General features: G+C 39.1%; 1 protein-coding gene and 1 long non-coding RNA gene across 3 annotated transcripts in view; one reads left to right on the top strand and one right to left on the bottom strand.

Moving 5' to 3' along the window:
• rflna (refilin A) overlaps positions 1 to 10,895 on the top strand; it is a 23,441-nt gene extending 12,546 nt beyond the window's left edge. Inside the window, exons 2-3 of the mRNA XM_061986037.1 lie at positions 7,014 to 7,123; positions 9,703 to 10,895. Coding sequence (XP_061842021.1) covers positions 7,014 to 7,123; positions 9,703 to 10,036 — 444 coding nt within the window. The 3' untranslated portion in view covers positions 10,037 to 10,895. The remainder of the gene's footprint in view (positions 1 to 7,013; positions 7,124 to 9,702) is intronic.
• Positions 1,392 to 25,357, bottom strand: part of LOC133623082 (uncharacterized) — a 26,895-nt gene continuing 2,929 nt past the window's right edge. Inside the window, exons 2-4 of one of the 2 annotated variants that reach the window (XR_009817846.1) lie at positions 7,023 to 7,107; positions 1,696 to 1,745; positions 1,392 to 1,611 (exon numbers count right to left, since the gene is read on the bottom strand). This is a non-coding gene — a long non-coding RNA (uncharacterized lncRNA). Of the gene's footprint in view, positions 1,612 to 1,695; positions 1,746 to 4,626; positions 4,915 to 7,022; positions 7,108 to 25,357 lie in introns of those variants that run through there. The other variant, XR_009817845.1, reaches the window with a different exon arrangement.

The following is a 25,357-nucleotide window of genomic DNA, read 5'->3' on the forward strand; positions in this document are numbered from 1 at the left end:
AACAGTCACAATTTTGCAAGAAAAGCTTAACATTTTGGCAATTTTATGAAAAGTGTCGTAATTTTACTCGACAAAAGTCACAATTTTTTAAGAAAACTTTAAAATGTTGGCCATATAATAGGAATTTTTATTTGGCAGAATTATGACAAAAGTCAGCTTTCTACTCAAAAAATGTCACTACTTTACAAGAACACAAAAAATGGCAATATTGTGATAAAAGTCAGAATTCTATATGAAAAACATTACCATTTTGCCTTTAAAAGTAATAATTTTATGACAAAATATTGCAATTTTACAGAAAAAGAATGAACATGAGAAATTGTGCCCAATTTTATAAGAAAAAAGTCAACACATTGTGAGAAAGTTAATTTTTAAAATGTATTGTTTGTAATTGTTTTTTACTCTTCATTATTTACTTAAAGTTATTACAGTATGTCTCTATATACATATTTATTTAATTTTTTTAAATTAATTTTGGTCAAAGGGGGCACATTTCAATTTCTTACACACACTTGCTATTTCATATGTTGACCAGAGGGGGAGCACCTCAAATTTTTACACACATTTGTTATTTCAAATGTCGACCAGAGGGGGAGCACTTTTAAAACAGACACAATCCCTCCTTTTTGGGACCACCCTAATTTTGATAGATTTCCCCACCAGGGGTGCAAATAAGACATTCTCTATTAGATGCAATGGTTTTATGTATTGGGACCATGATTTATGTCCTAACTTGTTCACCGGTCCTCATATGGAAGGTACTTTTCCTTGTTGATGTCTCAAGAAGGGTACAAATACAAGAACACACACACACACACACACACACTTCAGAGGTCCTGACTTCAGTCTTTAATGCTTTTTTCCCCTGCTAGTTGTGTTGTCTGCAGGCTAATGTGTAACCAGTGACATTTTCCTAAGTTGGCAGCAGGATGAGGCGTTATGTATCTCTTCCAATTCTATTCTGGTCTTGTTTTTGTATGCCACCTAAGAACAATCCCCCCCCTCGCGCTATTTTGAGGTGCAGGGTCTCGTTTGGGGCCGTTACATAAGTGAACAAAATGCTCAGACCGTCTGTTTTTGTTTTTAGACGGAAGACATGCATCAGTCTTTGTTTTGTCTCCTCACAAAAATCTACCTGTTCGTCTGAGAAATGTTTGCGTTGGCGCCGCTTTGTCCTTTGCACCTTTCTCCGCAGCAGACTGTTTTCTCGGGCACCAAAAGCGCCTTCCAGGAGGGCTGGAGTCTGTTTTCAGGCCTCCTAACCTCTCCGATTCACAAGTGGTTGCCTTTGCACACCTTGTAGAAAAGGATGGGCCGTTCCACACGTGAACTTTACGGAAGCGTGCACACAAACATTTGCCACACGTCACATCCAGCGCAGCTGCCCGCTTTTAACATTGAAGATGGTGAGATGATTGCATAGGTAAGACGAGCCTCACGCGCTGATCTGCGGTGCCCTTGGCCTGTTCCTTGTCCTGGCATGTGCGCTTGGCCGCGTCCAAGCCGCAGCATGTGACTCTGCCTCCCCGGTGTAACGTGAGAGGAGCTTACCAGGCTCACATGCATAGACGGCCATCAATCCTGTGCAGCGTCTGTCTTGTGATGCTGTTGCTGCACAGGAGCCACAGGTCAAAGGTCAGATGGGAACTAAGACAAGGGCAGACTGATAAGCTGCAAAGTGTTTTAGTATATTACATTTTTGCTCTAACGCAGGGGTTGGTGTCAGGTTCAAACACTGATGACATCTATTAAACAAGACAAGAAGCAAGGAATTAAACAGACATAATTAAATTGGGCTCAATTGAGTAGAAACGTACTCTTGTGCAGTCTCCACCACGCTCTGATGAAAGATTGTACACCTATTTTACTTGGACTTTCCCTGATTACATGGCAACAGCTGTTTCTAAGGGAGTAGGGTCGTAAACAGCCATCGTCTTCGGTTACAGAACAGTTCGAAGAAAAGGTCGTAAAACAGTTAAAAGAAAAGGTGCTTGGAGGGGAGTCAGGCCCTGCTTTCTCTCAGCTTTGTAGATCTCGGGTCAAGACAATATCTTTCTGTGGATTACAATACATTAAAGAAACCGCCACCTTCATGTCGCTTCCCATCCTACACAGTGGGGATTTACAAGCCTTTTTCTTTGGTAAGATCAAATACATCTTTTGTCCTCTCGCAGGGCGAGCTAAACTCAATGTTCTGGGGGTGGGATTAAATACGTTATCTTCTTCCCACTCCCTTTCAGGCAAAACTGGACAATCATGCATTACATATATTATACATTACCCTTTGCACTATATTAATTTATATTATTATGTGTTGTCAACTTTGTACTTTATGTCATTGCCTGAAATAAATAATGAATGAATGAATGAATGTAACACAAAGTTGTGTGATAACTTAAATACAATTATTCTGACAGTCGGCAACCCAAAACGTTGAAAGAGTCGTATTGCTCCAAAACTACAAAAAAATAATCTGTCTGGAGCTGCAAAAAATTATAAGTGTTATTGTGAAGGTAACGCATGTAAGTGTCTATATTAGCTATATTAACCTACTATCAAAATGACTGTGTCGCAGGCTGACGCAAATTATCTTTGTTGACAGAAATGTTGACATTTCTACATGTTTTACAACATTGGAAAACATTAGTAAAATGGAGGCTTCTCAGAGGGTGAAATAACTCCTGAAAATGACCGTCTTCGAATGACCAAAGGTATAGATGTGTGTGTCTAAGTTGAAGGAATAGATTTATTACTATCTTTGCTGTGGTCTGGAACAACATGGCACACAAACAACTATCCCAAATGTGTGTCATGAGACATGCAAATATAAATTAAAAACACAGAGGACATAAGTAAAAGACATTAAATATACCTACAAACAAGGCATAATGATGCAATACGTACATACAGCTAGCCTAAATAGCATGTTAGCGTCGATTAGCTTGCAGGCATGCAGTGACCAAATATCCTCGATTAGCACCCCAACAAGTCAATAACATCAACAAAGCTCAACTTTGTGCTTTCACGCACAGCATAAGACGTTTGGTGGACAAAATGAGAAAGAAGGAGTGGCATGAAACATGTCTTTCTGAGGCGGCGTCTGAGAAAGTTGTACATGTAAAAGAAACTACGGTGAGTTCAAAAACTGCCGAACTTTGTGACTTCAATAATAAATATGGCAGTGCCATGTTGTGGCATTTTTTTTTCATAACTTGAGTTGAAGTTATCTTATTTTGGAAAACCTTGTTACATTGTTTAATGCATCCAGCGAGGCATCACAACAAAATTAGGCATAATAATGTGTTAATTCCACGACTCTATATATCGGTATCGGTTGATATCGGTAATTAAGAGTTGGACAATATCGGAATATCGGTAAAAAAGCCATTATCGGACATCTCTAGTTAAAAACTACGGCAAGTAATTGTTAAATATCAACAGTGAAACACCTTGCAATCTAAAAAGTAAACGCAGTGGATTCCTGCAAACCAAGAAACAGTAGATAACCTAAACTACTATGGTTCTAATATGTGGAAGACATGACTTTACTGTGAGAATAATGAAAAATTGTACAATGCATTTGCAAATAGTCTAATGTCACAAGCATGCAAATATTGTAAAATGTATGGCATTATTCTGTCCAAAAGTTTTTGACCTTGTTCATTTAAATTTACAGCATACCTTAATTGTTTTAGGGGTTTGAGTTCAAGCTTTAGCCCAGTTAACTTTTGGCTAACATGTTTTCTTGTATTTTTTGTGTAGCAAGTCTGTCATGATCCGTGGTCCATATCATGTTTTTGTTATGTTCTGTTAGTTTTGGACTCCCTGAGTTCCTGTTTTTGTGTACCCTTGCTAGTTACCATGGTTACTTATTATTTCCACCTGTCTCTGATTAGTGTTCGCCCGCTCACCTGCTTCCCGAGCACTAATCAGAGGCATTATTTAAGCTTGCCTTTGCCAGTCAGTCGGCCTGGCGTCATTGTTTGCTTCATGCAACCTGTCAACGTAAGTTTTGCTTGTCTCCTAGCCAATGCTAAGTGGTAGCTTAGTTTGGAGTGCGATCAGCACATTATTCCTTTTGCTCGTTTTCTGTATTTGGCACTTTGCGTTATTTTTTAGAATAAATCATGTTCTTACCTGCACGCCTTGTCCGGAGTGGTCCATCTGCATTTTGGCAGAACAAACCCCGCAGTAAGCTGCGAAAACCCCGTCGTGACAAAGTCATTTTTCTGTAGCCTCTGATTTACTAATGGTTTCTAAATGTTATAAAAATAAATATTACATTTCAACATTTCTGTTAACAAAAATTTGCGTCAGCCTACGACAGTCATTTTGATAGTAGGCTATTATAGCTAACAGACACGTCATGTGTTGCCTTCATTATAACACTTATATACTGCTTTTAATTTTTTGCGGCTCCAGACTGATTAGTTTTTTGTATTTTTGGTCCAATATGGCTCTTTCAACGTTTTGGGTTGCCGACCCCTGGCAAGTGTAGATCAGGCTCATTGTGTAAAAGCCTAAAAGACAAATACTAACAATTTGACATGAAAAACCTCATGATCTCACCTCAAGTTGAGCTGTCTTACACCAGAGAAGACCATGTAGGCGAGCTCGAAAGCCTTTTTATTGCGTAAATTAGATACTGTATAATGATTGTGACAACCAACACCTATCAAGGACCAGTAAAAAAAAACAAGCCTTGGACACCCCTAATATCACTCAGTAGTTGATAACCAAACATCGGATCCAAATATTAAGAAGCGTGGTTTAGTCTCCCTAATAAAGTCTTTAAAAGTGACTTGAGGTGATGATGAACTCGCAGCCAAAGAGCAGTCAAACTTCTCAACGTCTTCTTCAGCCTGCTTAGCAGCTGCTCTCAACATGTCTTTATATTGTCTACACGCTCCACATCTGCAACACACACACACACACACACACACACACACACACACACTTTCTTGTATGTGTTACCTTCTCGAGACCTGAGACAAATGCCTACCTCTTTAGGACCACCCTTTCTAGATAAAGATTTGTATTTAGACATTAATAATATATACATACTATGTAAATATAAAACAGCTTGTTGTGAAAAATTAGTTGGAATTTCACAAGAAAAAGGTCAATTTCACAAGAAAAACTTCGAATTTTAGCAGTAATATAATAAAAATCGTAATTTTACTCAACCAAAGTCAAAATGTTAAGAAAAACTGAACATTTGTGCAATATGATAAAAGTTGGAATTTTACTCAATAACAGTCGCAACTTCACAAGACATTTTGGTAATTTTATGAAAAGAGTCGAAATTTTTATAAGAAAACTTTAAAATGATATATGATAATAATCAGAATTTTACTCTGCAAAATTATGACAAAAGTCATAATTTTACTCAAAAAATGTTACTATTCTATAACAGCAAAAAAATGGCAATATTGTGATAAGTCAGAATCTTGTATGACAAATGTCACCATTTTGCATAAAAAAAGTAATAATTTTACATAAAAAAGTAATAATTTTATGAGAAAATATTGAAATATTACAGAAACAGAAATAATGTGAGAAATTGTTCCCAATTTTATAAGATAGAAGTCGACACTGTGAGAAAAAGACTGCTTTTAGTTAAAAAAAATAAAAATAAAATAATTTTCATTTACTTTACATTATTACAGTATGTCTCTATATACCTATTTATTAAAAAAAATTTAATTAATTTCGGCGTATTTCAATTTCTTACACACACTTGTTATTTCATATGTTGACCAGAGGGGGAGCACTTTACATGTTTACACACACTTGTTATTTCATATGTTGGCCAGATGGGGGAGCACTTCACATGCTTACGCACACTTATTTCATATGTTGGCCAGAGGGGGAGCACTTTACATGTTTACACACACTTGTTATTTCATATGTTGGCCAGAGGGGGGAGCACTTCACATGTTTACACACTTATTTTATATGTTGGCCTGAGGGGGAGCACTTCACATGTTTACACACACTTGTTATTTCATATGTTGGCCAGAGGGGGAGCACTTCACATGTTTAAACACACTTATTTCATATGTTGGCCAGAGGGGGAGCACTTCACATGCTTACACACACTTGTTATTACATATGTTGGCCAGAGTGGGAGCACTTCACATGTTTACACACACTTGTTATTACATATGTTGGCCAGAGGGGGAGCACTTCACATGTTTACACACACTTGTTATTTCATATATTGACCAGAGGGGGAGCACTTCACATGTTTACACACTTTTGCTATTTCATATGTTGGCCAGAGGGGGAGCACTTCACATGTTTACACACACTTATTTCATATGTTGGCCAGAGGGGGAGCACTTCATATGGTTACACACACTTGTTATTTCATATGTTGGCCAGAGGGGGAGCACTTCACATGTTTACACACACTTGTTATTTCATATATTGACCAGAGGGGGAGCACTTCACATGTTTACACACTTTTGCTATTTCATATGTTGGCCAGAGGGGGAGCACTTCACATGTTTACACACACTTATTTCATATGTTGGCCAGAGGGGGAGCACTTCATATGGTTACACACACTTATTTCATATGTTGGCCAGAGGGGGAGCACTTCACATGTTTACACACACTTGTTATTTCATATGTTGACAAGAGGGGGAGCACTTCACATGTTTACACGCACTTGGTATTTCATATGTTGACAAGAGGGGGAGAACTTCACATGTTTACACACACTTGTTATTTCATATGTTGACCAGAGTGGGAGCATTTTTTTAAACTGACAATTAGAAAAATCCCTCCTTTTTGGGAACACCCTAAGTTTTTGGTTTTTTTAGAAATACAAGAACACACACACACACACACACACACACACACACACACACACACACACACACACACTTTGTCTCGCTCATGTGTATTGAAATAGTTGCATTTGGCTTGCCAAGGAGTTTAAAAAATGTGTCCTTTCCTGAACATGCTGTGAGATGTATTTGTGATGTAATATTTCCTCTTCCCAGCTGCCTTACCTGCTGCTCAACACCACAGGAACAGACCCCAGGACTCGTATGCTCCCCGTCTTCTATGGCGAGGGCATCGAGGTCGACCCCAAACCTGAGCAGGAAATCAAGTAAGCATGAATGGAAAGATTGTCGTACAGTTGAACACGTTTTACATCAATTTGTTCACCAAGTAAACACCTCAGAAAACACTTGGCACATAACGATCAACATTAATGTACAGTAGCAGAGTAGGCCTAAGTATTCATTAAAAACAAGGCAGAGGTTTTATTTAACAAGCATATTTAATATTTTGCCCACTGTAACAAAAAACTATGAATGAACACATGTGGAGTTATGTACTTAACAAAAAAAAGGTGAAATAACTGAAAACATGTTTTATATTCTAGTTTCTTCAAATTAGCCACCCTTTGCTCTGATTACTGCTATGCACACTCTTGGCATTCTCTCAATGAGCATCAATTGAGGCACACCATTTCAGGTGACTACCTCTCATTGAGAGAATGCCAAGACTGCAAAAAAGTAATCAGAGCAAAGGGTGGCTATTTTGAAGAAACTAGAATATAAAACATGTTTTCAGTTAATTCATCTTTTTTTTGTTAAGTACATACAGTCGTGGTCAAAAGTTTACCTACACTTGTAAAGAACATAATGTCATGGCTGTCTTGAGTTTCCAATCATTTCTACAACTCTTATTTTATTGTGATAGAGTGATTGGAGCACATACTTGTTGGTCACAAAAAACATTCATGAAGTTTGGTTCTTTTATGAATTTATTATGGGTCTTCTGAAAATGTGACCAAATGTGAGCTGGGTCAAAAGTATACATACAGCAATGTTAATATTTGGTTGCATGTCCCTTGGCAAGTTTCACTGCAATAAGGCACTTTTGGTAGCCATCCACAAGCTTCTGCTTGAGTTTTTGACCACTCCTCTTGACAAAATTGGTGCAGTTCGGCTAAATTTGTTGGTTTTCTGACATGGACTTGTTTCTTCAGCATTGTCCACACGTTTAAGTCAGGACTTTGGGAAGGCCATTCTAAAACCTTCATTCTAGCCTGGATTTAGCCATTCCTTTACCACTTTTGACGTGTGTTTGGGGTCATTGTCCTGTTGGAACACCCAACTGCGCCCAAGACCCAACCTCGGGGCTGATGATTTTAGGTTGTCCTGAAGAATTTGGAGGTAATCCTCCTTTTTCATTGTCCCATTTACTCTCTGTAAAGCACCAGTTCCATTGGCAGTAAAACAGGCCCAGAGCATAATACTACCACCACCATGCTTGACGTTGGGATGGTGTTCCTGGGATTAAAGGCCTCGCCTTTTCTCCTCCAAACATTGCTGGGTATTGTGGCCAAATAGTTCATCTGACCACAGAACTTTCCTCCAGAAGGTCTTATCTTTGTCCATGTGATGTCAGATGAAACCTTACGGCATGGGTGTCAACTCTGGCCCGTCGTGTAATTTCATTTGGCCCTTGAGGCAATATCAAATGAACATTAGAGCTGGCCCGCCGGTATTATACAGCGGCGGTGCATTCACCGCTAATACTCATACTTGTCAATCATCCCAATTGTTCCCGGGAGACTCACGAATTTCAGTGCCTCTCTCGAAAATCTCCCGGGGCAACCATTCTCCCGATTTCCACCCGGACAACATTATTGGCACGCCTTCAACGTCCTCTACAACCTGTCGCCACGTCCGCTTTTCCTCCATACGAACAGCATGCCGGCTCAGTCACATAACATATGCAGCTTTTGCACACAAGTGAATGCAATCCACACTTGGTCAACAGCCATACAGGTCACACTGAGGGTGGCCGTATAAACAACTTTAACGTTACAAATATGCGCCACACCAAACAAGAATGACAAACACATTTCGGGAGAACATCCGCACCGTAACACAACAGAACAAATACCCAGAACCCCTTGCAGCACTAACTCTTCCGGGACGCTACAATATACACCCCCTACTACCACCAAACCCCGCCCCCGCCCACCAAGTTAATGTTGATATTTACCTCAGAAGGCTGCAAATAGAAAAGAGGCATTCCATTGATGTTTTTTCGTTTGTTTTTTGAAAGTTGATATTGCACTATTAAGTTATATAAGCGTTGTGTGTTCCATATTCAGTGTTAAAGCAAATCAGTGTAGCAAACTGAGCAATAATTAACGTTTTATTCATGCACTCTCTTGCTACTTCAAGGCTTGAATGTTTGATTCATTCATTCATTATTATTTTCAAATGTATTATTAGCCTGTGGAAAAAGTTTATTTTGATATTTACCTCAGAAGGCTACAAATATAAAAAGGCATTAAATTTTTATTACAATTTTATTTGATATTCCATTGATATTTTTTAATTATTATTTGAAACTGGATTTTGCATGTCACTATAAAGTTGTATAAGCTTTGCTTGTTCAATATTCAATGCAAAACTTGTTTGGGTCCCTATTAAAATGTTAATTTGTTCAGTTTTAAATTTTGGCCCACTCTGTATTTGAGTTTGACACCCATGCCTTACGGGGTTCAGAGTTTTTTGCCTTCGCCAACTAACGGCGGGATGTTAAGCTTCATTTTTTTCTTGTAACGTAAAGAATAATGAGTTCGAGAGACAGCTCTTATCTCAAAACACGCTTAAGTTGAGGTACCGGTGTAATATCCCCGTACCAATGTCTCCCCCGCAGGTGTACCTCAGCGGTGCGGTACGACTCGGACAAGCACTACAGAGACAACGTGTACTGCCTGCCCGTCCCCACCGCCATGTCCTACAGCGAGACGGTGGTGGCGGTGCCCAACTGCACCTGGAGGAGCTACAAGTCCCAGGTCTACCTGGAGCCGCGGCAGAAGGCCATCAGTTACCAGAGCACCACCATCGTGTACCCCAAACATGCCAAGAACATTTACCGCACCACGCTCTCCTACAAGGCCTCCACCTCCCGCCGCTGGTTCGTCTCCAGAGTGCGACTGGAGTCCAACGAGGAGTCTAGTCCGTGTATCATTTACACAGAGGACCTGTAGGCGCGCACACACACACAAACACACACACACACGGGGCTGCCTTTTTCTTTGCCGACTGCAGGCCTAAAAAACATTTTTTTCTTCTCACCCCGGAGGGAACTTTGACATTTTTTTTGAACATTTTCTTTTAGCATTTGGAACTTTCTACTGATGCGGTCTTTAAAAAGGATTGTCTTATTAAATCACCTTTGCTGCAGAATGGATGGACCTCAGTGAAGTAAATCGTCAACAAATGACACCAGCTGGCGCGTCCTGATCCTCCAATCAGAAGCCTTCTTGCACTCCCTCTTGATGCGACGTTTGAACAGTTTTTTTGGACCAAAGTTTAACTAGCTCTGTGAGACCACTGCCCCCTGTTGCCAGACGGAACATGACATTTTTTCAGTACTATAAATCGCACTTAAAATCCTCCATTTCTCAAAAATCGACAGTGCGCCTTATAACCCGGTGCTCTGGTTGTGCTTACCGACCTCGAAGCAAATTTTTTTGGTACATGGTGTAATAAGTGACCAGTAGATGGCAGTCACACATAAGAGATACGCGTAGACTGCACGCCTGTTCAATAAATGGCACTAGCAAGTACCCGTAAGCAAGCAATGCCAAAACGTCGATGTTGCATTGAGAATATTGAACATTACACACGGCGCTCAACAATCTGATGGAACGCGGAGCATTACGTCTAGGGCTGCAACTAACAATTTGATGATCGATTAATCTGTCGATTAATCGATTAAAAATCGGATAAAAGAGACAAACTACATTTCTATCCTTTCCAGTATTTTATTTAAAAAAAACAGCATACTGGCACCATACTTATTTTTGATTGTTTCTCAGCTGTTTCTACATGTTGCAGTTTATAAAAAATAAAAATTGCCTCTGCACATGCGCATAGCATAGATCCAACGAATCGACTAAATTAATCACCAACTATTTTTATAATCGATTAGTTGTTGCAGCCCTAATTACGTCTACCATAGTCAGACGTACTCTGCTTCAACATATGGTGTGTGTGTGTATAAGGACCCCAAAATGGCACCTTTTAGCAGACATCAAGCATTTCTTTTTTTTACCTATACAAAACCAACTTTTCTTACCTTCTGGTAGCTGCTGATGTGTATTTGGGATCTGCATAAGACCCAGAAATGTGCGCGCATCCGCCAATGTAGTCCGCGCCAAAGTCAATAAGCTCCTTTTTCCCCTATTTTATGTGACATTCTAATATAAAGTAGCGTAAAGTTATAACCTATATCTGTCAGAAGACTATCGATGGAAGCGCTAAAAACTGGACGACGGTGAGAAGACGCTGTCAAAGTGGAGGCACGTAAATAAGACCACCCACAAAGCGGCGCATCCTGAAGAGACGGTCAGAAAGCGACTTGAAGATGATCTGTAAAACATAAGCTATGTAATAGTTTGATCAAAGAACCACCATTACATGTTATGTACACCACAATGAAGTTATTTAAATTCAGAAAATAATCATAAATTGACCCCTTTAGTAAAAAGTAGATTTTACACCAAATAATAAAATGTTTGCCTATACTCTCTACTAAAATCTGCACACATTTTTATTTGCAGTTTGTGTTTAAAAAAAAAAAAAAAAGTCCTAATATGTCCTCTTTAATGCGCCTTTTAACTGCGGACTATGGTCCTATAAAAATAAGGTAGTAAAATTATCGTATTTACCTGATTTACAAAGTAAAATATCACTGATAAAAAGTTAGACATTACGGTTATTTTTTAGAAAAAAAAATTAAGAGTGCGGAACATTACACATGGCGCTCAAAAATCTGATGGAACGCGGAGCATTACGTCTACCATAGTCAGACGTACTCTGCTTCAACATATGGTGTGTGTGTGTGTGTGTATATAAGGACCCCAAAATGGCACCTATTAGCAGATATCGAGCATTTTTTTTTTTTACCTATTATGCAAAACCAACTTTTCTTACCTTCTGGTACCTGCTGACGTGTATTTGGGATCTGCATAAGTCCCGGAAATGTGCCATTGTAGTCTGCGCCAAAGTTGATAAGCTCCTTTTTCCCTATGTTATGTGACATTCATCCTTCCGCTGTTGCCATTTCTAATATAAAGTTGCGTAAAGTTCTAATTTATGTCTGTCAAAAGACTTATCAACGGAAGCGCTAAAAACTGGATGACGGTGAGAAGACGCTGTCAAAGTGGAGGCACGTAAATAAGACCGCCCACAAAACGGCGCATCCAGAAAGCGACTTGAAGATGATCTGTAAAACATCATGTATGCAACATTTTGACCAAAGAACCACCATTGCATGTTATGTAGACCAGTGGTCCCCAACCACCGAGCCGCGGCCCGGTACCGGTCGGTGGATCGATTGGTACCGGGCCGCACAAGAAAAAAAAAAAAAAAAGGTATTATTAAATCAACATAAAAAACACATTAGTGCACCAACCCAAAAAACCTCCCTCCCCCATTTACACTCATTCGCACAAAAGGGTTGTTTCTTTATGTTATTAATCTGGTTCCTACACTATATCAATACAGTCTGCAGGAATACAGTTTGTAAGCACACATGATTGTATTTTTTATGACAAAAAAAAAAAAAACATAAATCCCCCCGGTCCGTGGGACAAATTTTCAAGCGTAGACCGGTCCGCCGTTCCAAAAAGGTTGGGGGCCACTGATGTAGACCACAATGAAGTTAATTAAATTCAGAAAAAAATCATAATATGACCCCTTTAGTAAAAAGTAGATTTTACACCAAATAATAAAATTTTTGCCCGTACTCTCTACTAAAATCTGCACACATTTGCTCTGTTTTTATTTGCAGTTTGTGTAGTCCTAATATGACCTCTTTAATGCGCCTTTTAACTGGTCCTAAAAATAAGGTAGTAAAATTATCTGATTTACAAAGTAAAAAAATCACTGATAAAAAGTTAGACATTACGTATTTGAAAAAAAATTAAAAATGAACAAGTGCGGAATTATTAGTGTACGTCTGGCAACACAGCCGTGGTTCCTGTTTTGTCACAGCCGAATTCAAACAGCAACTTTTATTATGAGTGATAATTGGTGAGGTGGTTTACATAAGCGTGTTATTTTGTGACCTCCAGGGGGCACTGTTGTAACTGTTACCATGTACAGCAGGGAGGGGATTCATATGACCCCCATTCGTCGCAGTTGACCTGACACATGAAACATGACGAATCGGGAGGGGGGTTTGCACTATCCACCTTATAGGCAGAGTGTCGAGTCGTGGGAATTCCAACTTTGACCGCAGGGTCAGTTGCTACGGAGAGTGGCACTTTTCCATCATTTTCAGCAGACTGGAATTGCAAAATGATGAACTCTCCATTTTTCCATAATGACGCAGGGATGGGGGCCATATGAATCCTTTCCTTACTGGAAACATCCTGTTTGCTATCAATCACAGTTTGATGCTGAGAACTTCAAAAGTTGTTTCATGGCTGAAAAGCAAAGAAAAATCAGGGTTGTTTTTTTTTTGTTTTTTTGAGTGGGGTTGCGATTTTAGAATGATGTACGTATTTGATTTGAAGTCCCGGGCGTGTTGTTGTGTGCAATTGGCCGTAAGGAAGATGCACAATGGAGGGAAAAGTATGTTGATGAAAAAAGCCATGAGCTGGATGGATGAGGGATGAGGGAAGTGTGATGGGAGCGAGGAAAGAGAAGTGTGTGACTCAAATTCATGCTGTTTACTAACACTTGATTTTTGTTATTGTAAAATATTTTCCTGTTGTATATGTGGCATTGAGGCACTTCATAATTCTCTTTATATATTTTTGTACGTCAGCCTTTTGTTCCTGTTTTTGATCTAATTTAAAGATGTGTATTCTAACTGAATAAAGCTCAATTCCCATGTAGAGGTTATGAATGAATGAATTGGTGTAGTCAGGCCTATTTTTTTAAATAATTAGTTTAATTTTTTTCATTTTTTATTAAAGATTGCAGAAAAAATACAATATAGATATGCAGGAATATGAGTTTAAACAAATAATATAACCTGTCGTTAATGTCACCATTCGCTATGATTATAAACCATTTGAAGACGCTTTGTCAGCGATTATTATCCGTTCCATCAATAAAGCCAGCATTACTACACTGAAAATCCAGTCCACGTTTTCACTCGTAACCTTAGCAAGGTGGAGCCAGTGTTTACAGAAGTAAACTCACAAGTAGGCTTGTACGGTATACTGGTATTAGTATAGTACCGCGATACTAATGAATCATATTCTGTACTATCCCGCCTCTGAAAAAGTACCGGTGCACCCCCCCCTGTCATCGTCACGTCATGACATTGCTGGTTTTACGAGCAGAGGAGCATGTTCGGCAGCGCACAATCACGGAGTACTTACAAGCAGACAGTGTGTAGACAGAAAAGGGAGAACGGACGCATTTTGGCTTAAAAACTAACGATAAAGATGAAGTTATAACACTGAAACACCCTCAGGAAGAGGTGCTTTAAGACATGGCTAGCGTCCACCCGCAGTCGGCAGTGTTTTAGCTACCCCTAAATCACTAATCCTGGTCTCCATGGCGACAAATAAAGTAAGTTTCTTACACTTACCATTATCACTGCAGGACGAGGAATAGCTAAACATGCTTCATTACACACCGTAGCTCACTGGCGTCAAAATGTAAACAAACGCCATTGGTGGATCTACACCTAACATCCACTGTAATGATACCAAGTACAGGAGCGTATCTAGTCGATACTATGATTACGTCGATATTTTTTAGCATCACAAAATCTTTTTTCGGTTTTTTTCAAATGTATATTATGTTTATAAACTCAGGAAATATGTCCCTGGACACATGTATGATCCTGTAACGACTTGGTATCAGATTGATGCCCAAATTTGTGGTGTCATCCAAAACTAATGTAAAGTGTCAAACAACAGAAGAATAAGTGATTATTACATTTTAACAGAAGTGTAGATAGAACATGTTAAAAGAGAAAGTAAGCAGATATTAACAGTAAATGAACAAGTAGATTAATCATTTTCTACCACTTGTCCTTAATAATGTAGACAAAATAATAGAATGGAAAATGACACAATATGTTACTGCGTATGTCAGCAGACTAAATTAGGAGCCTTTGTTTACTTACTAATAAAAGACAAGTTGTCTAGTATGTTCACTATTTTATTTAAGGACAAACTTGCAATAAGAAACATGTTTAATGCACCCTAAGATTTGTTGTTAAAATAAAGCCAATAATGCAATTTTTTGTGGTCCCCTTTATTTAGAAAAGTACTGAAATACATTTTGGTATCGGGACAACACTACTTGGAAGTAAACATGTTTCTATTCTAGTCGTCTGTGGCAATTTCTAGGATTCTGTGCAATCAAAGTCAACATTTACTGAACCGTGGAGAAGATTATGACAGAAGATGTCTCCCGCAGTTTTGGGGACATTTGCCTCAAAGTCTGCCAGAACATTGATTTACATGAGTACCTAAAACATTATTTCCCCCTGCTGTTTCTGCTAATTTGTCAACTATTGTATTTTGTAACCGTCTATTTCTGTGAATAATGATGACGCTTATGATACGCGTCATCATTATTGGCCATTATGCAACCGGAGCGTGGGAGAATCCACACTGAAGTCACATCATAAAACTATCTGATTGATTTGGAATATAAAACTCATAATAATAATAATAATGTCTATTATATTGCTGACAGAGAAATAACTTCCATACCGTATGATAAGCAAAGCACACCTGTACTGCACCTTTGCAGTACAGGTGTGCTACTCAAACTTCATTGATGTAGTTGAATAGAGTCGTGTTTTGGGGCTCTGAAGACTGGATGCACCAACAGACTCAGTCAAAAAGGTGGAGTTCTAGACTTAAGCTTTTAAAGTCATTCAAATTTCAACTTTACAGTACAGATAAGAACAAAATTCCGTTGCATTAGCTCGTAGTGCAGGATAAAAGAGTAAATAAGGTGCAGATATAAATAAATAGATTACTGTACAGATAAATATATTGCACTTATGGCATATGCATCCACATTTATGGATGTACCGTATTTTCCGCACTTTGTTCATATATAAGGCGCACCGCATTATAAGGCGCATAGAATAGACCAGGGGTGCTCATTACGTCGATCGTGAGCTACCGGTCGATCTCGGAGGGTGTGTCAGTCGATCACCAGCCAGGCATTAAAAAAAATAGTCCTAAAAATGAGCGATCATAAATCTTCACTATGACGTCACTTGATTGACATTCACGGTACCCGAGGGTCTTCTGAGATGACGCTGGCTGCTGCCAGCTCATTAAAATTACCGACTGGAAGGCGAGAAACACTTTATTTCAACAGACTCTGGCGCCGTACCTGTCGTCAAAACTCCAAAGACCGACTGCACAGTTGCACAGTTGCGCTAACAAAACAAGAGTCTCAGAAAGCTGGCGTGCACAAGCTAGCAAGCTACGGAGTTTGCAGACAATGTATTTCTTGTAAAGTGTATACAAAGGAGTACGGAAGCTGGACAAATAAGATGCCAAAAACCAACCACTTTCATGTGGTATTGGACAGAAAGGAGGACTTTTTTCTCCTCCATTCGAAAATGCGGACGTTTTTAGCACCACTGTCTGATTCCAATTAATGCAAGTCATCACAATCAGGTAATAAACCAACTTATATTCTTGTCTTCATGAAAGAAAGGAATCTATATGTGTTAAACATGCCTGTATTATCTTTAAACACCTTTAACTTGTTAACAATATTAACTATATGTGTTAAACATGCTTGCATTATCTTTAAACACCTATAACTTAGTAACAATATTAACTATATGTATTAAACATGCTTGTATTATCATTAAACACCTTTAACTTGTTAACAATATTAACTATATGTATTAAACATGCTTGCATTATCTTTAAACACCTTTAACTTGTTAACAATATTAACTATATGTATTAAACATACTTGTATTATCATTAAACACCTTTAATTTATTAACATTAACTATATGTATTAAACATTCTTGTATTATCATTAAACACCTTTAATTTATTAACAATATTAACTATTTGTTAAACATGATTGCATTATCATTAAACACCTTTAATTTATTAACAATATTAACTATATGTGTTAAACATGCTTGCATTATCATTAAACACCTTTAACTTGTTAACAAAAACATATATTTCATAAATAAGTAAATATAAATTATATATATGAATGAGGTAGATCCCCACGACTTGATCAATTGAAAAGTAGCTCGCCTGCAGAAAAAGTGTGAGCACCCCTGGAATAGACGCTAGAGTAGAGGCTGCGGTTACGTTATGCATCCATTAGATGGAGCTGCGCTGAAGGGAATGTCAACAAAACAACTAGTGATTGTACTGACACTTCTACTTGCTGTTCAACAACCCAATGTTCCAGTTTGTCCTGCAACTGTAGCCATCTCGCTTTGTTCCCTCGGAAACTCTGTTTAGTCTTCTTTACTTGGCGCAGGTCATCATGTCGCTTCCTCCACTTCCGCACCATTGATTCGTTAATGTTAAATTCTCTCGCTGCTGCTCTATTCCCGTGTTCTACTGCGTGACTGATCGCCTTGAGTTGAAACTCTGCGTCGTAACCGTGTCTCTTAATAGGAGACATTTTTTGGGTCTTTACATAAAGTTTAGGTCTCGCAACTACAGGACTTCATTTTCCCCCGTAGAAGAACAAGTTCTTCTTCTACGACAGTGGTCCTTAACCTTGTTGGAGGTACCGAACCCCACCAGTTTCATATGCGCATTCACCGAACCCTTCTTCCATGAAAAATAAAATGTTTTTTTTTTTCAAATTCAAGAAAATGTTTTTTTTTACTGGTGCACAAAATGAACCGTGCATGAACATCACCTTGTTCAAAGAACAAAACCAACACAGTGCCTGAACTCACAACAAATTACACACATTACCATAAATTGATTATCATGGACCTCGACTAAAACAAGTTGAAAAACTTATTGGGGTGTTAACATTTAGTGGTCAATTGTACGGAATATGTACTGTAATGTGTAAACGGTACTGTTTCATATAATGTATTCTCTTCCTTTGCAATCTACTAGTAAAAGTTTCAATCGATCAATCAAAAAACCTGCTAATCAGATGGAAAATTAGAGGGAACATTGTTTGGGGGTATCCATAATACGCTGATAGGGAGAAGTTTTTATTTCCACGATAAGTCGGATGTGTCTTTACCCCTGAGGCCGACTCACCGAACCCCTAGGGTTCGATCAAACCCAGGTTAAGAACCACTGTTCTACGGTAATCAGCCGCCGACTTCATTTTCCCCCGTAGAAGAACAAGTTCTTCTTCTACGGCAGTGGTCCTTAACCTTGTTGGAGGTACCGAACCCCACCAGTTTCATATGCGCATTCACCGAACCCTTCTTCCATGAAAAATAAAATGTTTTTTTTTTTCAAATTCAAGAAAATGTTTTTTTTTTACTGGTGCACAAAATGAACCGTGCATGAACATCACCTTGTTCAAAGAACAAAACCAACACAGTGCCTGAACTCACAACAAATTACACACATTACCATAAATTGATTATCATGGACCTCGACTAAAACAAGTTGAAAAACTTATTGGGGTGTTAACATTTAGTGGTCAATTGTACGGAATATGTACTGTACTGTGTAAACGGTACTGTTTCATATAATGTATTCTCTTCCTTTGCAATCTACTAGTAAAAGTTTCAATCGATCAATCAAAAAACCTGCTAATCAGATGGAAAATTAGAGGGAACATTGTTTGGGGGTATCCATAATACGCTGATAGGGAGAAGTTTTTATTTCCACGATAAGTCGGATGTGTCTTTACCCCTGAGGCCGACTCACCGAACCCCTAGGGTTCGATCAAACCCAGGTTAAGAACCACTGTTCTACGGTAATCAGCCGCCGACTTCATTTTCCCCCGTAGAAGAAGAAGTTCTTCTTCTACGGTAAGCAGCCGTAGAAGGGGGGAAATGAAGTCTGCGTAGTTACCGTAGTTGCGAGACCTGTTGTGGCTCAATATTGGTCCATATATAAAGGCGCACCGGATTATAAGGCGCACTGTCAGCTTTTGAGGAAATTGGAGGTTTTTAGGTGCGCCTTACAGTGCGGAAATACGGTATGTTACATTGTCTTTATATTCCAGCGACTTAATCCGTTTTTGGGGGGGAATTGAGGGGATTATTATGATGCGTTCAAGAGTCTTATGGCCTGAGGGAAGAAGCTGTTACAGAACCTGGAGGTTCTGCTACAGAGGCTGCAGAACCTCTTTCTGGAGTCAATCTGCTGGACTCTAGAACAGTGGTTCTTAACCTTGTTGGAGGTACTGAACCCCACTAGTTTCATATGCGCATTCACCCAACCCTTCTTTAGTGAATAATAAAATGTATTTTCTCAAATTCAAGACAAAGTTATGTTTTTTTTACTGGTGCACAAAATGAACCGTGCATGAACATCATCTTGTTCAAAGAACAAAACCAACACAGTGCATAAACTCACAACAAATTACACGCCTGCAAATCAGATGGAAAATTAGAAGGAACATTGTTTGGGGGTATCCATAATACAGCGATAGGGAGAACTATTTATTTACACGATGAGTCGGGTGTGTCTTGACCTCCGCGGTGGAGGCTCTGCCGAACCCCTGAGGCCGACTCACCGAACCCCTAGGGTTCGATCGAACCCAGGTTAAGAACCTCTGGTCTAGAAAGAGGTTCCGCAGCTATGGGTGTTTTTTTGTCTTCACATATTTATTAAATGTCAGGTTATTATACTGAGGCCTGTGGGACTGGTATTTGACACCTGTGGTCTAAATGCCTTAAATGACCATTACAGCATACTTGCCAACCCTCCCGAATTTTCCGGGAGACTCCCGAAATTCAGTGCCTCTCCCGAAAACCTCCCGGGACAAATATTCTCCCGAAAATCTCCCGATTTTCAGCCGGAGCTGGAGGCCACGCCCCCTCCAGCTCCATGCGGACCTGAGTGAGGACAGCGTTTTTTCACGACGGGAGGACAACAGGGTGACAAGAACTAAATCATCCAGACTAGAGATAAATTGTAGTATGTTTATTTTACCTAAAAATACATATATTTATTAATTTTTTTTTAAAAACTAAAAAACTAAATACATTTTTGCTATATTTTGCTAAAAACATAAAAATTAATTGTATTTTTTTTTGTATTTTTTCTGACTCCTTACGTCCAGCCATAGAATTATACCGTCCATCCATCCATCCATTTTCTACCGCTTATTCCCTTTGGGGTCGCGGGGGGCGCTGGAGCCTATCTCAGCTACAATCGGGCGGAAGGCGGGGTACACCCTGGACAAGTCGCCACCTCATCGCAGAATTATACCGGTACATTCAAATAAACATATTTGAAATAATAAATTTTAAATTATCATAATTCATTTAAAATGACCATATTTAATTATTTAAAAAATGGCTTGTTTATCAACAACTTTGGCATTTTATTAAATACATTTTGAAGCTCTCAGAAGCCAAGTTATGTTATATTTATGCAAGTTTGAAGTATCAATTATCTAAACAGTTTTGTTTGCATATTTTCAGGATGTAGATATATATATATATATATATATATATATATATATATTGTATTTAAAAATAGACTGCTGCTAAAAGATATTTGTTATTGTGGCAAAGGATTTTGGAAGTCTGCCTAAAGTCTGAGCAGCATGTGCTTCTTGACTGTGGCGCCCCCCAGTGGAGATGCAAAGAACAGACATGAGTGAAACGACGTGATTGTGAGCCGAATTCAATTACTTTTGACTTTTTTATGGATGAACGGACAAACATTCCACAATCCAACAACAAAACACTCGAAGTTAGAAAAGTTAAGGCTGTTTTTGCTGGAAAAGGGGTTTAAAAAATAAATAAATGCTCAATAAAATTAACTGAAAAATATAGGAAATGTTTTCAATTACCGTATTTTTCGGAGTACAAGTCGCACCGGCCGAAAATGCATAATAAAGAAGGAAAAAAACATAAGTCGCACTGGAGTATAAGTCGCATATTTGGGGGAAATTTATTGGATAAAACCCAACACCAAGAATAGACATTTGAAAGGCAATTTAAAATAAAGAATAGTGAACAACAGGCTGAATAAGTGTACGTTATATGACGCATAAATAACCAACTGAGAACGTGCCTGGTATGTTAACGTAACATATTATGGTAAGAGTCATTCAAATAACTATAACATATAGAACATGCTATACGTTTACCAAACAATCTGTCACTCCTAATCGCTAAATCCCATGAAATCTTATACGTCTAGTCTCTTACCTGAAAGAGCTAAATAATATTATTTGATATTTTACGCTAATGTGTTAATAATTTCACACATAAGTCGCTCCTGAGTATAAGTCGCACCCCCGGCCAAACTATGAAAAAAAACTGCAATTTATAATCCGAAAACTACGGTACTCTGATGATTAACTTGTATGATGACTGTATTATGCTGATAGTATATACCGTATTTTTCGGACTATAAGTCGCAGTTTTTTTCATAGTTTGGCCGGGGGGTGCGACTTATACTCAGGAGCGACTTATGTGTGAAATTATTAACACATTAGCGTAAAATATCAAATAATGTTATTTAGCTCATTCAGGTAAGTCACAGCAGCTCAGACGAGGCACCAAGCAGTGTGGGTGGGGAGCGTTTCCAGAGTGTTTCCAGAGCGGCCAGCCTGAAATGCGGGTGTCAGGGACAGACGCGGAAGGAGATTTTTACAACAAAGTTCTAAAGCTTGATGATATATCAGATGTAGTGATGGGTTGATGAGGCGTCATGAAGCGTTTTGACACATTGAAAAACTGTATTGATACTTTGTCACTAAATACTGACATCTGCTGGACATTAAAAATCCCTACAGGCAACCTATGGACCGACTCAACTGACACTGATTTTATGACCCAGTATATACAATAATATAAACCAAGTCATAGTATTTCATTCAGGATTATTTCATATCTTCATTTAAATAAAAATATATTTTTATCTTTTTTAGATACAGCCAATAAATGTGAACATGTATCATAACCAGTGTTGGGACTGGTTAACGCCGTTAGTTTCGGCGGTAACTAGTAATCTAACGCGTTATTTTTTATATTCAGTAACTCAGTTACCGTTACTACATGATGCTTTACTGCGTTATTTTACGCTATTTTTTATGTAGTATCGGCTAGAAACTGAGGATCTGATCGTGTTTTATGGCAGCGAAGCAAAGGCATGCCTCTGATTCTTCCTCTGCGCTCTCTGTGTGTGTGTGTGTGTGTGTCTGGCTGTGGGGAGGGGAGGGGGGTGCGCAATACAACGTAAACCGTTGGCCAACCAAAAAGTAACCACAGAACACTATACGACTATACGGAATAGTGTTCTGTGGTTACTTTTTGGTTGGCCAAGCGGACGTGACGACAGGCTGTCCCCACTCAGATCCACACGGACCGGGAGGGGGCGTGCCTTAAGTCCGGCTGGAAATCGGGAGAAATTTGGAGAATGGTTGTCCCAGGGAGAGGCACTGAAATTCGGGAGGGTTGGCAAGTCTGAGATATTCTCACTTCTTTTCTTTTGTCGAGCACAAAGAAAAGAACATTTTAGTTAAATGTAAGTTGTGTCTTGGATCAAAGATCCCGTTTACGGCCCAAAACAACAATTCAAATCTGCCTGGTTAGGCTCTGTGTATGTCACGTGTGCCTTCCTTAGGTGAAGCCAGGTTTACAGCTATGTTGTTGATTGATTGATTGAAACTTTTATTAGTAGGTTGCATAGTACAGTACATATTCTGAACAATTGACCACTAAATGGTAACACCCCAATAAGTTTTTCAACTTGCTTAAGTCGGGGTCTACTGATTCATGATACAGATTTATACTGTCAAATATATACTAACATCATAATACAGTTATCACACAAGATAATCATCAGGGTATATACATTGAATTATTTACAATCCGGGGTATGGGATATGGAGGACGGGGGTGGGGGTGGGGGCGTTTGGTTGGTATCAACACTTCTGTCATCAACAATCAGCATCAACAATTGCATCATCAGAGAAATGGATATTGAAACAGTGTAGGACTGACTTGGTAGAATATGTATAGCAAGTAGTGGACATAGTGAGAGATCAGAAAGTATAAGAAAAAATGTCTACATTTGATTATTTACAATCCGAAGAGGTATTATGTGGAAGGGAGGGTGTTAGTTAAGGGTTGTGTTTTGTTCAGTGATGCAAATGCATGTCAAGTTGATCAACAGATTGTATTATTCTCCAGTGCAATAACAGTACTGAAATGAAGGCTAAAAGGGCATTAATGGGAGCTTTAAAAACAAAAAGTAGAAGAAGTAACTAAATAGTTACTTTTCACAGTAACGCATTACTTTTTGGTGTAAGTAACTGAGTTAGTAACTGAGTTACTTTTGAAATAAAGTAACTAGTAACTGTAACTAGTTTTCAGTAACTAACCCAACACTGATCATAACATGGAAATCTTAAAAGAACGTGTTGTGAATGAGGATGCTTGTGGACTGGGAATGTATTTATTTTACACATTTTTATTAAAAAAAACGTTTTTTCCAACGAACTAAATTTTAGACGATTTCTCTTCTTAGTTATTTCTCCGACTGTAGAAAAGACCTACTCACAGGGCACAGAGGATGCGTCAGTGCGACACAGTTCACGTATCGGTCACGTGACCGAAACAGCTCATGATTGGTCACATGACTTTCTAAAAGCGGTACACGCACCGACACAGGGTTTTGCTCTATGAGCTCGACACATGCGCCGATGCATCGGTGTTGCCGGACCCATCACTAATCAAATGTATCAGATTGTAGGTGTTTGTTTTTTTGTACCCTTCGTGTTCATATTTCGCTGTTTGTATATGTGGATGGAGAGGGGGTGTGATGTTCATATGTTGTCAATATTCAGTGTTTTATCGTTCATAGTTAATATTGTAAATCCCACATTCTTTATTTGCATGTATATTGCAGATATAGTGCAGATAACTGACAATATAACCTGGTCCCTACACACCGGAGCTCTTGTAAAAAGAGCTCAGCAGCGCATGCACTTTTTGCGTCGGATGAAAAGAGCACAGCTCCCTCCCCCCATTCTACAGAGACACTATAGAGAGCCTGCTGACCAACAGCATCTCTGTCTGGACTGGAGCCTGCAGTGCCTCAGACTGGAAGTCTCTCCAGAGAGTGGTGAGGACGGCGGAAAAGATCATCAGGACTCCTCTTCCTCCTATCCAGGAGATGGCAAAAAGCCGCTGCCTGACCAGGGCTCAGAAAATCTGCTCCCACCCCCACCAAGGACTGTTTTCACTGCTGGACTCTAGAAAGAGGTTCCGCAGCCTCCGAAGCAGAACCTCCAGGTTCTGTAACAGCTTCTTCCCTCAGGCCATAAGACCATACTTGCCAACCTTGAGACCTCTGATTTCGGGTGGTTGGGGGCGTGGCTAAGAGGGGATGAGTATATTTACAGCTAGAATTCACCAAGTCAAGTATTTCATTCATATATACAGGTAAAAGCCAGTAAATTAGAATATTTTGAAAAACTTGATTTATTTCAGTAATTGCATTCAAAAGGTGTAACTTGTACATTATATTTATTCATTGCACACAGACTGATGCATTCAAATGTTTATTTCATTTAATTTTGATGATTTGAAGTGGCAACAAATGAAAATCCAAAATTCCGTGTGTCACAAAATTAGAATATTACTTAAGGCTAATACAAAAAAGGGATTTTTAGAAATGTTGGCCAACTGAAAAGTATGAAAATGAAAAATATGAGCATGTACAATACTCAATACTTGGTTGGAGCTCCTTTTGCCTCAATTACTGCGTTAATGCGGCGTGGCATGGAGTCGATGAGTTTCTGGCACTGCTCAGGTGTTATGAGAGCCCAGGTTGCTCTGATAGTGGCCTTCAACTCTTCTGCGTTTTTGGGTCTGGCATTCTGCATCTTCCTTTTCACAATACCCCACAGATTTTCTATGGGGCTAAGGTCAGGGGAGTTGGCGGGCCAATTTAGAACAGAAATACCATGGTCCGTAAACCAGGCACGGGTAGATTTTGCGCTGTGTGCAGGCGCCAAGTCCTGTTGGAACTTGAAATCTCCATCTCCATAGAGCAGGTCAGCAGCAGGAAGCATGAAGTGCTCTAAAACTTGCTGGTAGACGGCTGCGTTGACCCTGGATCTCAGGAAACAGAGTGGACCGACACCAGCAGATGACATGGCACCCCAAACCATCAGCCAACCATGCAAATTTTGCATTTCCTTTGGAAATCGAG

Source organism: Nerophis lumbriciformis, linkage group LG12, assembly GCF_033978685.3.
Source record: "Nerophis lumbriciformis linkage group LG12, RoL_Nlum_v2.1, whole genome shotgun sequence".
Classification (NCBI taxonomy): domain Eukaryota; kingdom Metazoa; phylum Chordata; class Actinopteri; order Syngnathiformes; family Syngnathidae; genus Nerophis; species Nerophis lumbriciformis.